Source organism: Sciurus vulgaris (genome assembly GCF_902686455.1).
Source record: "Sciurus vulgaris genome assembly, chromosome: 2".
NCBI lineage: Eukaryota > Metazoa > Chordata > Mammalia > Rodentia > Sciuridae > Sciurus > Sciurus vulgaris.
This window is the reverse complement of record NC_136462.1, coordinates 39,010,336-39,027,418: the sequence shown is the minus strand read 5'-3', so window position 1 is coordinate 39,027,418 and position 17,083 is coordinate 39,010,336. Positions and strand designations below refer to the sequence as shown.

Here is a 17,083-nt window from a genome sequence, read left to right as displayed (position 1 = left end):
GAAGCAGCTAACCAAAAAGCCCCAGTTGATGAAGGTAGAAAAATTTGAGCTAAAAAACATAGAAGGAATGATAGAAATGTAAAAAAAAAAAAAATCATCATTTTGTAACTCCTAATGTAATAACGGATCCAAGCAAAAATCATCAATGAATGCTAAGACCATTAAGTGAAAAGATGGCAGAGAATTGGATATTTCCTACAGAGTTGTTATGTAGATATATTATATATAATAACTGTAGGAAATATATATGTTGCATATAATATATGTATTGATATATATTAAATATACATTATATAAAATTTAATAACAACCTTGATAATGTGAAAGTCGTATTTCTTTTCCCTAACCTTTCCTTTGTGCTTCTGTGATCCTGCTTCTGCTGTAAATATGACCAGAAAAAAATTACAGATAACACTGGACTCTTTCCCTCAACTCCCACAGGAGAATCCCACCTTATCACTTCCACAAGCCCTTCTTCCCACCTTCCTATCACCTTCAGCTCTGGGAGCAGAGTAAGCAAGTTCAGTTTCTGGGCTTTTTTGTTATGAAGTTGAGAAATACAAGGAGAACAAGAACTGTGGAAGTAATGGAGGGTTCGTATCACTAAAAGCTCAGGGAGAAACAGCAGCAGGAAGAAGAATAAGGGAAGAAAAGGTCAGGGCTGCGTGCACATGGACTCTGGGAGAGTTTTTCAGAAATGTCAGAGTTTTCAAAAACAAAACTTAAAAAAGAGAGAGAAAGTGTTATTGTGAATTCCAAATTACTTGAGAGAGGCAAATAAAGATTAGGATTACTTCAAAATACTTTGAAAGTAGTTGCTGAATTTTTTTTTAATAGAACTCCTCACATTAATCAGATTGTATAGGATCTTGTCTTACATTCAGATTTAAACTTATTTATTTATTTATTTATGTATTTATTTATTACTAGGGTCAAAACCCAGGGGCGCTCTACTACTGAGCTATATCCCAGCTATTTTTATTTTTTATTTTGAGACAGGGTCTCACCAAGTTGCTGAGGTTGACCTCAAACATGGGATCCTTCTGCCTCAGCCTCCCAAGTAGCTGGGGTTAAGGTGTGCACCACCATGCCGGGTTTTAGATTCACATTATATAATAAACTGTGATAGTCTAAGGATCTCACAATAAACTTCCACACTTCCTTGACAATGTCTGACTCCCCTCCTCTCCCTCCAGACATCTGTAACACCTTCAACTCATCCTATGAATCACTGCCTTTTGGAGCCCAGGCTCACTTCCTTCCTGAAACCCAACTTACATCACCGTTCTAGATGTCCATGACCAATAGAGATGACCCACAATCTAGTTTATGATTCCTGTGCCCTAGTGTCAGTGACCTTCACTTCTCTGCTCCTACACTCAGATGCGCTAACCCAGATTTTGTCAGCAGCAGGCACTATCCCACACCAGAAATTTAAAACTCCAATATTTGGGGGGCTCGGAGTACAGCTCAGTGGTAGAGCACTTGCCTAGCATGTGTGATGCCCTTGGTTTTAGTCCAAGCACGGCAAAACAAGCAAGTCCAATATTTCACTCTCGCCACCCGCCCCCCCACCATTATCTCACAGCTTCAATTCCTCCAACTTTTTCTTTAGAATCACAGAGACCTTCAGCTCCTCCTTGCATATTCCTTCCATGTATCAGAACAGCTTCCAGCCTTCACACTCTCCTCCTTCCCTTCATCCTCCATTAAGAAGAGAACAGGGCTGGAGTTGGGACTGAGTGGTACAGTGCTTACCTGGTATGTGTGAGGCCCTGGGTTCAAGACCCAGTACCATATATTGATAAATAAATAAAAGACCCATTGACAACTAAAAATAATATGTATTATATATATATATTATATTATATTGTAGTGTATTATATTATATTATATATATAATATATAAGAGAATATTATATATATATATATATATATATATATATATATATATATATATGAAGAGAACCAGCTGGGGGTGGCAGTGCAGGCCTGTAATCCCAGAGACTGGGGAGGCTAAGGCAAGAGGGTCACAAGTTGGAGGTTAGTCTCAGTAACTTAGTGATACCTTGTCTCAAAACAAAAAAAAGGATGTAGCTAAGTGGTAAAACCCTCCTGGCTTCAATCCCCAGTACAAAGAGACAAAGAGAGAGAGAGAGAGAGAGAGAGAGAGAGAGAGAGAGAGAGAGAGAGAGAACAAACCAATAAGCTACTCAACTTTACCTATTGTCTCCTAGAGTAACAAGAGGTAATACAAGTTCTGTTTCTTCAGGAATCAGTTGAAATTTGTTCTCACCTTCACTGGAAAAATATCCAAGAAATCTTCTTGTCTCTTTGTAGTCATATGAGAAGGGAATCTGCTAGTGCCTGACAACATTTTCTCCAAAAGATCTGCTTTTCGCTCTGCTTTTTCTCTTTCAACCAGATGTACTCTGTACAGTGTAAGAGATCAGCAGATAACAATATTGTAAAACCAACTCAACTCATTTTCAATTCAATTAAAAATAATTTTAAAATGCCCCCATTCAAAATAAATTAAAATGTATATCAAGTAAAAATGTATTTCTTATGAAAAGAGCTGTGCAGCTATCTAAGTAAAGGGAGAGTAGAAACGGTAGAGGGGCTGGGGTTGTAGCTCAGTGGTGGAGCACTTGCCTAGTACACATAAGGCACTGGGTTTAATCCTCAGCACCACATAAAAATATAAATAAAATGAAGATATTGTGTCCATTTACAACTAAAAAAAAATTTTTTTTTAAAGAAAGAAATGGTAGAGAAATGGAAAGAAAAACAACCCAGGGTTAATCCTTATAATAATTCCCCTGGGGGACATCATTGTGAAACACTCCTTCTTAAGGTGAAATTTAGATATGAATATAAACCACTGTGGAACTACTGTGATGATCCAGAGGACCCATGTGCATACAATACTCTTATTTTAACAATACCTAAATGGGACTTCAATTGGGATTTCATGAGGAAATAAGAAATTAGAAATAATGATGTGCAACAGAAAATAGCATATGTTAAAACCTATTTAATCATGATCTTTGATAAAAGCAGCTAATAGTTTTGTTCTTGTTTTGATTACCAATTTCTAGGTATTGGTAATATTTTCTACCCTGAACCTAGGTTAAAGTGTCAGTCTATCTTCCATATTTTTAGGTGACACTTCTAAGATTGCAACCCCCAGAATTATCAAATTTAAGTCAGTCAGTCAAAAGAAATTATTCAAATTACCTAAAGAGAGAAATTAATTCAAAAAATGATATTATTGGGGCTGGAGTTGTAGCTCGATGGTTAAGATCCAAAGGCAGATATAAAGCTGATGTCTCAGTTCAAAGGCCATCAAACAAGGAAAATTCTCCATTTGGGCCTTTCACATGAGACCCACCCACATGACGAGGACAATCTGCTTTATTCGGTCTACCAATTTAAATGTTAATCTCATCCAAAAACACCCTCCCAGAAACGCCTAGAATAATATTGGGGACCTTACAGTCCAGTCAAGTTGACACAAAATGAACCATCACAGTATATTATACAGCCATGTTTTTCTTTAGCTCTAAGGATAATAAACAAAAAGTCAGTAATAACTTGCTCTGTTTTAGTCAGCTTCTTGTTGCTGTGATCAAAATACCTGAGAAGATCAACTTAGAGGAGGAAAATTTTATTTGGGGCCCACAGTTTCAAGGTCTCTTTCCACAGATAGCTGACTCTATTACTCTGGGCCCAAGGTGAGGTAGCACACCATGGAGGAAGCATGTGGTAAAGGGAAGCGGCTCCTCTCATGGCTGGTCAGGAAGCAGAGGGAGAGAGAAAGGAGGGAGGGGCTGCAGGAGGGAAGACGCACCTTTCCAGGGAGCCCCCTCCGTGACCCCCTTCCTCCAGACACACCCACCTGCCTACACTTACCACCAGGGCAGCCTCTTCAGTCTGGGATAGACAGACAAGGGCACAGCGTTCACAGCCCAATCATTCTCCTCTGAACATTTCTGCATTAACACAGGAGCTTTGTGGGGGCACCTCATATCCAAACCATGACTCACTGCAGTACATTCAAAGGCATGTGGAATAGTTTGCCATGGCTGGTCAGCTGTTGGGTCAACCTATAGCCAACTTCATGCAGTGGCTTCACACTAAGATAACTGGATGATGAATTGCTTTTAATCAGTCTTTCACTTAAACTTTGTCAGTCCTCATTTTTCAGACTCTTTGCACAATCAGAAAAAAAAAATGGAAGTCCCATTCTCCTTCTTGCAGACCTTTAAGTAGGGGTATGTTTCCTTATCAATTTTAGTGCCCTGTACATTTTCAGTTTATCTTCTTCTCCTTTTTTTTTTTTTTAATTTTTTTATGCTAGGGATTGAACCCAAGTCCTCACACAAGCTAAGCAAGTGCTCCACCATTGAGTTACATCCCTCACTCTTTTTTTCTTTTAAAAAGTGATTCGGAAAATGCAAGGCAGAAGAAACTTCAACCTATCAAGTGAACGGATACATCTAGTAGAATCTGAATAATAACAGGCTACTCTAGTATTCCTATTTAACAGGACATCTTTCCTTCGTTGTGTGACTTTCTTAAATAGTATTCATATTATAGGAGTGAAAATTAATGATTTTTTTCTCTGCCTATCAGCCAAGGGCACATGATCAAATACCTGCTTTCTCTATATACCAACTAAGTAAACATAGGTCTAAGAGTAACAAATTGTTTATAAAGGACAAAACTACATGATGATCCCAAAAGATTCAGGAAAAAAGCATTTTACAAAATCCAACACGCCTTCATGATAAAAGTACTCAACAAACTAGGAATCCAAGGAAATGTCCTCAGCTTGATAAAGGGTATCTACAAAAATCCCACAGCTAACATCATATTATTGGTGAAAGATTGAAAGACGTCTTCCACTAGGATCAGGAACAAGTCCAGGATGTGGACTTCTTGGCACTTTCATTCAACATTGTATTGAATAATGGGAGACAAAGCAATTGGTCAAGGAAAAAAAAAAAAAAAAAAAAAAAAAAAAAAACGCCAAATGGAAAGAAGTAAAACTGTCTCTGCAAACAACATAGTCTTGAGAAAATTCTAATTCACTCACACACACACACACGCACACACACACACACACACACACACACACAAATATTAGAACTAATAGACAAGTTCAACAAGGTTGCAGGACAGAAGATAAATATAAAAAAAAAATCAATTGTACCTCTAATCCCTAAAAATGAACAATCCAAAAATGAAATAATTAAGGGAACAGTTTTATTTATAATTCATAATTAAGAAAAACAAGAAGGAATAAGTTTAACAAAAGACCTCTACTATAAAATGAAAACTATAAAATGTCATTAAAACAAATTAAAGAAGCTGGGAGCAGTTGTGCATGCCCCTTGGGAGGCTGAGGCAGGAGGCTCACAAGTTTGAGGCCAGCCTCAGCCATTTAGCAAGACCTTCAGCCACTTAGCAAGACCCTGACTTGAAATAAAAATAAAATGGGCTGGGATCGTAGCTCAGTGGTAAAGCACCTCTGGGTTCAATCCCTAGCACCAAGAAAATTTAAAAATAGAAATAAAATAAAGTAGACTCAAATATATTGAAGAACATCCCATGAGTATGGAATGGAAGACAATATCTATATCTATCTATATATATATTCAATATGTCAAAATACACTCTACTGTCATATATATTTAAAAAGAACAAATACAAAAATTTTTAAAAATATGTGTATATATTCAACATAATCTCTGTCAAAATTCAAGCTACATTTTTGGGGGGTAATTGACAAGCTGAAATGATCTTTAAATGTACTTACTATAAAGCTATGGTAATTAACAGTGTAGTACCGGCATAGGATAGACATATAGACCAAGGGAACAGAATTGAGGATCCATAAATAAATCCAAATGTTTATGGTCAATTGATTTTTGGCAAGAATGTCAAAACAATTCAATGGAGGAAAAAATAATCTTTTCAACAAATACTGCTGGGGACTACTGGATATCTATAGGGAAAAAAATGAATTTGGATGTCAACCCCCATACCATTCAAACACTCAGCCAAGCCAGTCATGGTGGCACATGCCTGTAATTCTAGTGACTGAGGAGGCTGAGGCAGGAGGATCACAAGTTCAAAGTCAGCCTTAGCAACTTAGTGATGCCCTAAGCAACTTGGCGAGACCCTGTCTTAGTATTTAAAAAAAAAAAAGACTGGGGATGTTGTTGAGTTGTTTAGTACCCCTGGGTTCAATTCCCAGTACCCAAAAAAAAAAAAAAAAAATGGGTATAAATGTAACCCTGGATTAGTCAATGATTTCTTAGATAGAACACCAAAGACACTAGTGACTAGAACATTTTAAACTTCATCAAAATTAAAAACTTTTTGCTTCAAATGACCCCTAAATAAATAAATAACTGAAATGTGTTATGTACATATAATGGAATATTATTCAGCCATAAAAAGGAATAAAGCACTGACTAATGCTACAACATCTATGAACCTTGAAACACTGTGGTACATGAAAGATGTCAGACATAGGCCCTGTACATTATAATTGCATCATATGAGATATCAAGAAAAGGCAAATCCATAAGACAGAAAGATTAGTGGTTGTCAGGACTTGGGGACAGGGTGGGATGGGGCGTGACTGGTAATGGTGGCTGATAATTTGGGTGTGATGAAAATGTTCTGAAATTAGATACTTGTGATGGTTGTGCAACCACTGCATTCTATACACTTAAAAAGCATGACTCTCATAGTATGTGACATATCTCAGCAAAAAGGCCTTTTTAAAAAAAAATTAATGTCGATTCAGGCATTAGGTGAAATTCTACTAGATTTAAATTCTGGTATTAATCAGGAGTATGAAGTTAACACACTATGCACAAACAAATGACAAAAGACTTGTTTGAAAACAAACCAGAGAATTCCTTACTTTAGAAGGTTTTCTAGTGCTGTAACTCGTTCCGTTAGTTCCCAGTTGCCTCTTTCAAGACTCTGGATGTTGGTGTTTTTCAAAGACTTAATTCTGGTTAGAGAAGCAATGAGTTCCTGTAGGTCCTGGATATCATCTCTCAGGGACATTATCTGGAATGACTGTTGCATGTTATTTTCTTTGTAACTTTCTAGCTCAGTCTTCATCTCTTGCAATGAACTTTCTTTCATGAGAAGTTTGCTTTGAAGATTTCTTAGCTAATGAGAAAGGTTAAATACTACTTAAAATCATTTGTAATTCTGTTTTTAAACATTCAGAATGTTGTCATTACAAGTATTTAAGTCACACTTTTTTTAATAAAAATTTTATTTTTACAGACTGTATTTTGATTCATTGTACACAAATTGGGTACAACTTTTCATTTTTATGGTTGTACACAATGTAGATTCACACCATTCATGTGATCATACATTACATAGAGTAATACTGTCTGTCTCATTCTACTATCTCCTTCCCCCACCCCCTCCCACCCCATTTTTCTCTACCTCATCCAAAGTTCCTTCATTCTTCTCTTCCCCTCACCCCCCCACATTATTATATAATAAAACAAGGCTCTTTTTTTTTTTTTAATAGTGCTAGAAATCAAACCCAGGGCCTCACACATGCCAGTCACCCTACCACTGAGCTATATCCCCAACTCTAAAAGGAAACCTTTCAATCTATTCCTAACCATATATTCCAATGTTAAAAATGTCTTATCTTTCCTCTTTTTGTTTTGCAGTACTGGGGATTGAACCCAGGGGCGCTCACCCTAGTCCTTTTTATATTTTATTTTGACCCAGGGTATCACTAAGTTGCTGAACTTTCAATCCTCCTGCCTCAGCCTCCTGAGTCACTGGGATTACAGGTGTGCACCACCACATCCAGCTACATGTTTGTTTTGCTTTCCAACGAGTTGTAGAGAGAAGTGGGTTCACAGGCCTATCTTCTGGAGAGATGCCTGTTTATAACACTTGGTTCCTGATCTTATTTGTGTTCATCGGAGAAGTGGAGAGGAAATCAGGAGGAAGAGCAAGGTGTAAATAGGCTATATATATTTTGAGGCAGATAAAGGGAAGAAGATATTATAAAGTTGTGGAAAGAAGCAAGAGTGATGGTTTCTTGGGGAGTGGGGAAGCAACACCCACCAACCAGGAAAGGCTACAGTAGTAGTAGGAGGAGCCCAGAAAGGACTGGAAGGGATGAGGGCCTTGTGCAGCTGCTGAGAAGATTCATTTATCTTTGGTAGTACTGTACAAATCTCTTCTGATAAGTGGAGAATATTCACTAGATGAAGAAAAGTGAGGTACTGCTAATACTCAGGGATCCTTTAACAATTAATTTTTAATCTATCAGTCAAATTTCTTAACATGCTGCATTTGAGTCTGAGAACTAGTGAGCAGGAAAAACAAAAGACAAATTTAGGGGTTTTTTTAACATACTAAAAGATCATTATTTTTATAACCAGAACACTGAACTTACTTAGAAATTACTTAGAAATGCTATATTTTCACCAGGTATGATGGCACATGCCTGTAATCCCAGCAACTCGGGAAGCTGAGGCAGTAGGATCTAAGTTTGAGGCCAGACTGGGCAACTTAGTGAGATTCTTCTAAATAGTGCTAGGGATGTAGCTCAGGGGTACCAGTACCTCCTTCCCCCAACACAAACATACACACACAAACTATATTTTCTAACAGTGAAGTCTGTATGAGAAGCAAGCATTTTAAACTAAATTTTTCATCCAGTATGTAATAGATATGGAGAATGAGAAATCCCCAAGATAATGAGGCCTGAGAAAAAGGGAGTAAAAATGAAGGTCATACATTGACAGCTTTCATCTCCCAAGACAAATGTTTTCCAGATGCTGGCTGCAGGCAGAGAGGAGGTGTTTCATCAAAAGAGAGTCTCTACGAGGCGATCATCTCCTTCAGAGTAAATCCTCTTCAGACACTCCCCAAGACCTTTACCAGAAAAGCTCAAATCCCCAAGTGCCTAAGGAAACTGACATGTTCACTAGACCACCCCTCAAAATAACCTAAATAAACCCAGGCCCTTTCTTCGTTCAGTGACTCACCACCAGGAAAGTGGGACCACGGGTGGGGGCGGGGGTGCATTTCATCCCCACCCCTTGAATAAACAGCTGAGATGACTTGTGAGGTTTGTGTCCTGCCGGGACTTTTTGTGCTAACAGTATTGCATTCAAGGTGCTTGTCTTCTATGTTTAAAAAATTATGTGAAATGAAAGCAAAGTGAATAAAATGAATTGAATCTTCTATGTCTTCACTTAAAACATGCCTTCATGTGTTTTTAAAACTTACATTGTCATTCACAAAAACACATCTCGGTGAGTCCTGAGAGTTTCTAGAGCCAGGAAGTGAGGCGTAGGGGAGAGACGTCAAACCTCAGAGGAACAGGACAGACCGTGGCCACAGGCAATTTTACTAAATGCTCCTACTCATCCTACACGGTGGCTGTAATGATTAAAGATGACACATACGAAGGGCCTAACACAGAGTCTGGTACATATTAGGCCCTGAAAAAGTAGAAATGGAGCTGGGGTGGTACAGGGTACAGACCTGCTCGCAGGGGGCGGGGAAGATCTGAGCTCCAACTGAAAATCCAAAACTTGCCTCTGTTGTACCACCACACCAATTATAAGAACCCTCTATGTTCAGTCTTCGTCCACCATAATTTGCTTTGAATTTCATTCCACCTGTTGTCCCTCATGCACCACCTTAGAAACTCTTCAATGATCTCCTAATTGCAAAATTCAATCATTTCTCTTCAGGTACCATTATGTTCCATCTGTCATTGAGGCCTCTGACACCGCTGACCATTCTCTTTCGCTGAATGTGCTCATTGGCTTTGGGTACCCAATTCCTACCCCATGTCATCCTTTTTTTTTTTTTTGGGAGTGGGGGTACCAAGGATTGAACTCAGGGGCACTTGACCACTGAGCCACATCCCCACCCCTATTTTGTATTTTATTTAGAGACAGGGTCTCACTGAGTTGCTTAGTGCCTCACTTTTGCTGAGGCTGGCTTTGAACTCTCGATCCTCCTGCCTCAGCCTCCCAAGCCACTGGGATTACAAGCATGCATCACTGGGCCTGGCCCATGTCATCCTCTTGTACTGTAGAACTAGAAATAAAACTGTTATTTTCCAGATTCCCTTCTGTAGACTGGGATTCTTTAGGCCAGTGGTTCTCAAACTTTAGCATGTATTAAAATCACCTGAAAGACTTGTTAAAAAAAAAAATAAACAAATAAACAGGTTACTAGGATGTAGCTTACTGGTGGAGTGCTGGCCTAGCATGTGTGAGGCTCTGGGTTTATCCCCAGCACAGACCCCTCAAAACAAATAAATAACCCCAAGAAGCAAAAGAGATTGCTAGGCCTACCTTGAGAGTTTAAATTTTGATGTGGGGATAGAGAATTTGTATTTCTGCTGAGTTCTCAGATTTTGTTAATGTTGCTGGTCTGGGGAACTATACTTTGAGGACCATGCTATAGGCAAATTGGACTTTGTCTCTTTGGTACAAACAGAATAGAGGAAGAGGCCATTTTTCCCATTTTGATTTCTGCTGGTGAGCAAGGTCAAGGATGGGCCCAAATGAACATTGCAGTCTTGTGGAGGTTGGGAGGCCATTGTGGCTGTGCAATAGAGACTCAACAGCAGCAACTTCCTAACCTCAGGAGAGCATCTACAGAGGTGTCTTGGACTTACTCTTCCATCCAGTGCTGGCCCTGACTCCCAGACACTACTCTTCCAATCATTTGCTATACACCTAATTCCCTGACTGGAATCATTTTCTCCTTGATTTAGAGTGATTTGTTTTCTATGGTGAATCCAAGAGTCATCTATCCCTCTTCACAACATTTCCTCCTTGATTTTCATGAAACTGGCTATCTCGTTAATCTCTTCTTCGCTGAAGACTTCTTTTCAGTCTTCTGCTATATTCCTTTTCCTCTTGCATGGAGGCATTTTCAATAGAAGATTGGATCAATTGAACAATTTGTCCCCATGAATCAAATTGTTCAAATTCTTCCATTGATTGAATATCTAAAATTCTGTCTCCAAGTATGCAAGCATTTCTGAAACAGGGCGGTGGTACAAGTCACTACTTGCAAATTGAGGCGTCCTGCTTTAGCTACAGAATCAAGTATCATAGCAGCCACGTAACAAATATGGGTTTGGGATACAGGAGGTACCACCCGTCAACCAGCTATTGGTTATTTGGAAATTGTTGGTGACTATTGCACCCAAACTTGGCTGCCTTTTTGCAGTGTGGCTCTAACATGCACTCTGCTTCATGGCCTTTGTATAATAATGTTCATCCTCTCCTTCGTTCCCAAGCTGCTCAGGTTAACTATAATGATTCCAAATTCTGGAATCCTATTGCAGCAAATGTGCAGCAAAGTGTAAGACCATGAGAAGAGCTCATGGTATTATGTCAGACTCACTATTTGGACAAATTTATATGGAGTGATTGATTTTGAAATGTTTTCAGTTCCCTTTTATTGACTAGCTCTACCACTGAGCTACATCCCCAGTCCCAAAAATTCTTCCTTATGTTCTTTACTTCAATAAATAGTCCTGTGCAGGGTGGGAGGTGGTGGAGGATGGTAAGAACAGAAGTACTTTGGATTAGACAAAGAAGAATGCAGGGGGCTGGGTTATGGCTCAGTTGGTAGCGTGCTTGCCTCCCATACACAAGGACCTGGGTTCAATCCTCAGCATCACAGAAACAAAACAGAATGAAGGGAAGGGAGGGAGGATGAATTTGACAATCTGATGATCAGACAGTGTAACTCCACACCACGTACAAATATGTCAAAATATACTCTATTGTCACATTTAACTAAAAAGAACTAATAAAAACTAAAAATTAAATAGTACTGCCACCCATTGAATAACTTTTGAACTTTTTTTGTTGCTCTTTATTATGAAAAGTAAAAAAAAAAAAAGTGTCTCAGAAGAGGCATCCAATATTACCATAAACACCAAGAACACTTTCTGTTGTTTAAATTGTTTTGAGGCAAGCTGAAATAAGATGAATATGATGACTCATTTTCAGTAGTTGATATTTATAGGGATATCTTTGAAAGAGCATTAAAAAGTTTAAGGAAAGCTAACTTGCACGCACATCATACATGAAAGTAACATTTAAACTTTCTAAATCTATTTATAATCTAGTTAAGTGTCTCTAGAAAGTGCTTTGCTGATGTTGAGCAGTGCTAAGCTGGACATGACACACCCTATATTGTGGGTGTGGGGTTCTTTTCTTCTGTTTAAATAATCATAAGAGATGTAAAAAAAAAAAAAATTTTTTTTTCAAAAGTAGATGAAGCTTCCCAGGAAAGAAGAGTCTCTGGAATTCAGTGACCACTTTCTGATAGCCCAGTTACCCCGAAGTCGTCAGACCTAAACTGATTTCATCGCTGAAAGTTTTTTTTTTTCTTTCTATTTTTGTGTCTCACTATGTGGCCCAGATTGACCTCAAACATCTGAGCTCAAGTCTAGCCTCCTGCCTCAGTCGTCCAAGCAGCTGGGTCTACAGGTACATGCCAACATACCCAGCAAGAGTGCTTTTTAGTTCCATTCCCAGTACATGACCAATTTTTTAAAAATACTGTTCCATTTCCTCTAACATGTGCATGTTAAAACTTCCTATAAGTGGATGTGGTGGTGCAGCTGCTCTGGAGGCTAAGGTAAAGGATCACTTGGGTTTAGGAGTTTGCCAGTCTGGGTAACACAGCAAGATCTATTTAAAAAAAAAAATTAAAAGAGGATTTATAGTCTTGATCTCTAAGCAATTCTCCCATGGTTAAGTGCAGCTTTTTTATCATAGAGGAAATGAAAATGGAAATTAATGTATAGTATGAATTTTTTTTTTTTTTTAGGCCCTCTGGCAAAATCTTAAGATGAATCAGTTTTGCAGTCTTAAGTTCTTTAAAAAAAATATTTCATTAAAATACAGCTATTTAGAAGGAATGCAATGAAATATAGCTCCTTTAAAATTAAAAGAAACTTCCTGATGACTGCTTTTTTGAATTCAGAATTTCATCATGCTGAGAATGGAAACTGAGAAACGACCCCCTGGCCCTGATGGGTGGCAAGAAAGGTAAGACTGGCACATTCTGTGGCTAGAGTAGCCTACCTAAGTCTGCTTATGTATATCTCCTGGGTTTTGTTTCTACAAATTAAAACTGCTTCTGTAGAACCACTGAAGAAACAATCTAGCTATTTCTCCCCAGTTTCATCAAACTGCATTAAATTAACTTTTCCTTTTTATATCATTGCTTATTTCCTATGTGGGCAGGTGGCTGAATGCTGCCAGCTGGGATCTGGGCAGTTTTCCTGGCTTGGTTGCCAGTACTCTCTCTGCGGCTCTAACGCTTCTCAGAATCATCCTTTCCTTTATTTGACAAATAAGCCTTCAACGTCTTCTGTTTTCCAGGTAGGTATCAGGCTCTGAGGATCCAAAGATTAAAAACTCTCAAGAGTTTTCCATGTCACCAGGTAGACCAATTTGATAACAAGTAATTAGAATACACCATAATAGACACGTAAGAGTGGTATGAACAGAATGGTCAGAGAATACAAAGGACATCCAATTCTGTCCTCAGTCGTCCTCCTGAAAACGCCGTGCTGTTTCCCCATTGACAACGCACTTAAACGGCATGTTATTTTGCCTACCCCATTCTCGCCAATCTCCTTTTACAGTCCCCCTTCTCCAACCTCTGTGAAACCCTCTGCGTCCTTCAAGTCCATCCTAACTGCTACTACCTCCCAGAAGCCTGTCTTCATGCAGTTTACCTGGTACTTCTCATTGTTACCCCCACTTCCTAGTTTATTTATTGTTTTTACTTTTTCTTCATGACCAGTGATTTGCAAACTCTAAGATTTTAAAATATTCCTGCATTATTTTGTATGTCAAAAAAATACAAACTTGAGGGGCTGGAGTTGTGGCTCAGTGGTGGAGTGCTTGCCTAGCATGTGTGAGGCACTGGGTTCAATTCTCAGCACCACATTTAAATAAATGAATAAAAATAAAGGTCTATCAACATCTTAAAAAGTATTTAAAAAAAATACAAACTTGAAGAGTCAGATGTTGAATTTGGAGATCACGAGCCAGAACATGCTCAGGACTTAGCTAATTTTAGACTATACTGTAAAAATTGAGATACGACTTGTTGGTAAAAACTATTGATGAAGGACTTGAATCCATAATATATAATGAATGCTCTAAATTCTCAAGAAACAATCCCATTAGAAAATGGGCAGAATATTTGAACAGAAACTTTACCAGAAAGGATACAAACATAGCAAATGAGCACATTAAAAAATATGTTCAGCATCATCACCCAAGGGATATGCAAATTAAAGCCACAATGAGATATTACAACACACATGTTAGAACGTCTAAAATACAAAGTAGTTACAACACCAAATGCTGGCAAGTTTGCAGAGAAACTGGATCACTCTTACATTGCTGGTAGGCATGTAAAATATGATAGCCACTCTGGAACACAGCTTGACAATTTTCTTATAAAAGTAAACATGCAGTTACCATATGACCCAGATATTGTACTGTTGGGTATTTATCCCAGAGAAATGAAGTTATGTTCTCACAAGACTGTGCACATTGATGTTCATGGCAGCTTCATTTGTAATAGCCAAAAAAAATTGGAAACAACCCAGATATCTATTGTTATGGTTTGGATATGGAATATTTCCCAAAGGCTCTTGTGTTTAAGGCTTGTTCCCCGATGTAGTAATGTCCAGAATTGGGGCTTTTGGAAAATGATTGGATCACAAAGGCTCTAACTGCAGCAATGGATTAATTGATGAAATAATAATTTGATGGCATTATTGGGAGGTGACGGAAACCGTAGGAAGTGGGGCCTAATTGGAGGAAGTAGGTCACTGGGAGCATATCTGTCCCCTGCACCTCCCCCTCTTGCTCTGCTTTCATAGCTGCCATGAGGTCAGCAACTTTCCTCTACCATCAGGTTTCTGCCTTGGAGTCAGCCAACCATGGACTGAAACCTCTGAAATTGTAAGCCAAAATACATCTTCCTTCCTCAGTTGCTCTTCTCAGATATTTTGTCCCAGTGTGGGAAAGCTAATACTTCTTAATGGGTGAATGTTAAAACAATCTGTGGTACATACACACATGGAATATTACTCAACGATGCAAAGAACAAATCAGTGCTGCATGCAACGATTTGGATGAGTGTCAAGGAAATTATTCTGAATGAAAAAAACAATCCCCAGATGTTACATCCATGAGTCTATTTACATAACATTTAAAGTCAGATTTATTGAGATATAATTCATTGATTCTCTTTTTTGGGGGAGACTGCTTTTGAGGTGTGGTCTTGCTGTGTTATCCAGGCTTGGCTTGAACTTGAGATCCCCCTGTCTCAGTCTCCCAAGTAACTGGGATTACAGGTGTATGCCACCACACCCAGTTAATTCACCCATTTAAAGTTTATAGTTGGGTGGTTTTTAGAATTCACAGTTGCGAATCCATAGTAGATTCATTTTTTCCCCATTACAAACTAAAATGTAGTTCACATAAAATTCATGGGAAGGGATGGAGGAAGTGCTTGGGAGTGACATTGGCCAAATAATATTGTTATATTCTATATTGTGTGCATGTATAAACATGTAAAAACAAATCCCATCAGTATGTATAAGTATAATGTACCAATAAGAAATGTGGGGAAAAATACAATTTGGTAGTTTTTTTAGTATTTTTACAAGTTGTGCAATCATTGCTACCATCTAATTCCAGATCATTTTGTCATCTCCCACAGGAGCCTCATACTCACTAGTAGTTATATACTCTCCCCTCCCAACCCTGGAAATCACTAATCTATTTGTCTCTATAGATGTGCCTATTCTGGACATTTAATATGAATGGAATTGTATAACAAATGTTTTCTTCTTTCACTTGGGTAATGTTTTCAAAGTTCATCCATATTTTAGCATATATCACTACTTAATTCCTTTTTATGGCTGAACAATATTCTACTGTGTGGGGATAATGCATTTTGCTATACCTTTTATCAGTTGAGGGACATTTAAATTTCCATGTGTATATGAGAGAGAGAGAGAGAGAGAGAGAGAGAGAGAGAGAGAGAGAGAGAGAGAGAGAGAGAGAGAGAGAGAGAGAGAGAGAGAGGATTGAATCCAGGGGCACTGTATGACTGAGCTGCATCCCCAGCCCCTTTTATTTTGTATTTTGAGACAGGGTCTCATTAAGTTACCCAGGCTGGTCTTGAACTTGCAATCCTCCTGCCTCAGCCTCTATGTTGCTGGAATTACAGGCATGTGCAGGGCTGAGTTTTTACTTTTTGACATTACAAATAATGCTAGAAGGAATATTCATACACAAGTTTTTGTGGGAATATGTTCTCACCTCCCTTGAGCATCTACTTGGGAGAAGGATTATTGGGTCCTATGGTAACTCCATGTTTAGTGTTTTAATACATGGTTCAGTTCTATTATCCTCAGGTTCCACATGCATGGGTTCAACCAACCAATATTGTGTATATACTGAACGTAAACAATCTTTTTTGGGGGGGCACAGAGGATTGAACCCAGGGACACTTTACTACTGACCTATATTCCTAGCCCTTTTTTCATTTTTTGAGACAAGATCTTGCTATGTTGCTGACTGTTTTAGTCAGCTTTTTCACTACTGTGACCAAAAGACCTAACAAGAACAATGAGAGGAGAAAGAGTTTATTTGGGGATCACAGTTTCAGAGGTCTCAGTCTATAGATTGCTGGCTCCATTCCTCAGGACCCGAGATGAGGCAGAACATCATGGTGGAATAATGTGGCTGAGGAAAGCAGGTCAGGACATGTCGACCAATAAGCAGAGAGAGAGATTCCACTTGCCAGAGACAAATATATATACCCCAAAGGCACACACCAATGACCCTAACTGCCTTCTATTACTACTCAGTTAAACCCTATCAGGGGATTAATTAACTGACTTGCATTAAGGCTCTTATCCAATTATTCCACCTCTAAACCTTGCATTGTCTCACACATGAACTTTTGGGGGGACACCTCATATCTA

The 17,083-nt window shown here is 38.5% G+C and overlaps 1 protein-coding gene across 1 annotated transcript in view; it reads right to left on the bottom strand.

Annotated features, from left to right (window-relative positions):
- ZBTB25 (zinc finger and BTB domain containing 25) overlaps nt 1-17,083 on the bottom strand; it is a 156,861-nt gene that overhangs the window by 16,393 nt on the left and 123,385 nt on the right. Inside the window, exons 5-6 of the mRNA XM_079126276.1 lie at nt 6,944-7,200; nt 2,297-2,432 (exon numbers count right to left, since the gene is read on the bottom strand). Coding sequence (XP_078982402.1) covers nt 2,297-2,432; nt 6,944-7,200 — 393 coding nt within the window. The remainder of the gene's footprint in view (nt 1-2,296; nt 2,433-6,943; nt 7,201-17,083) is intronic.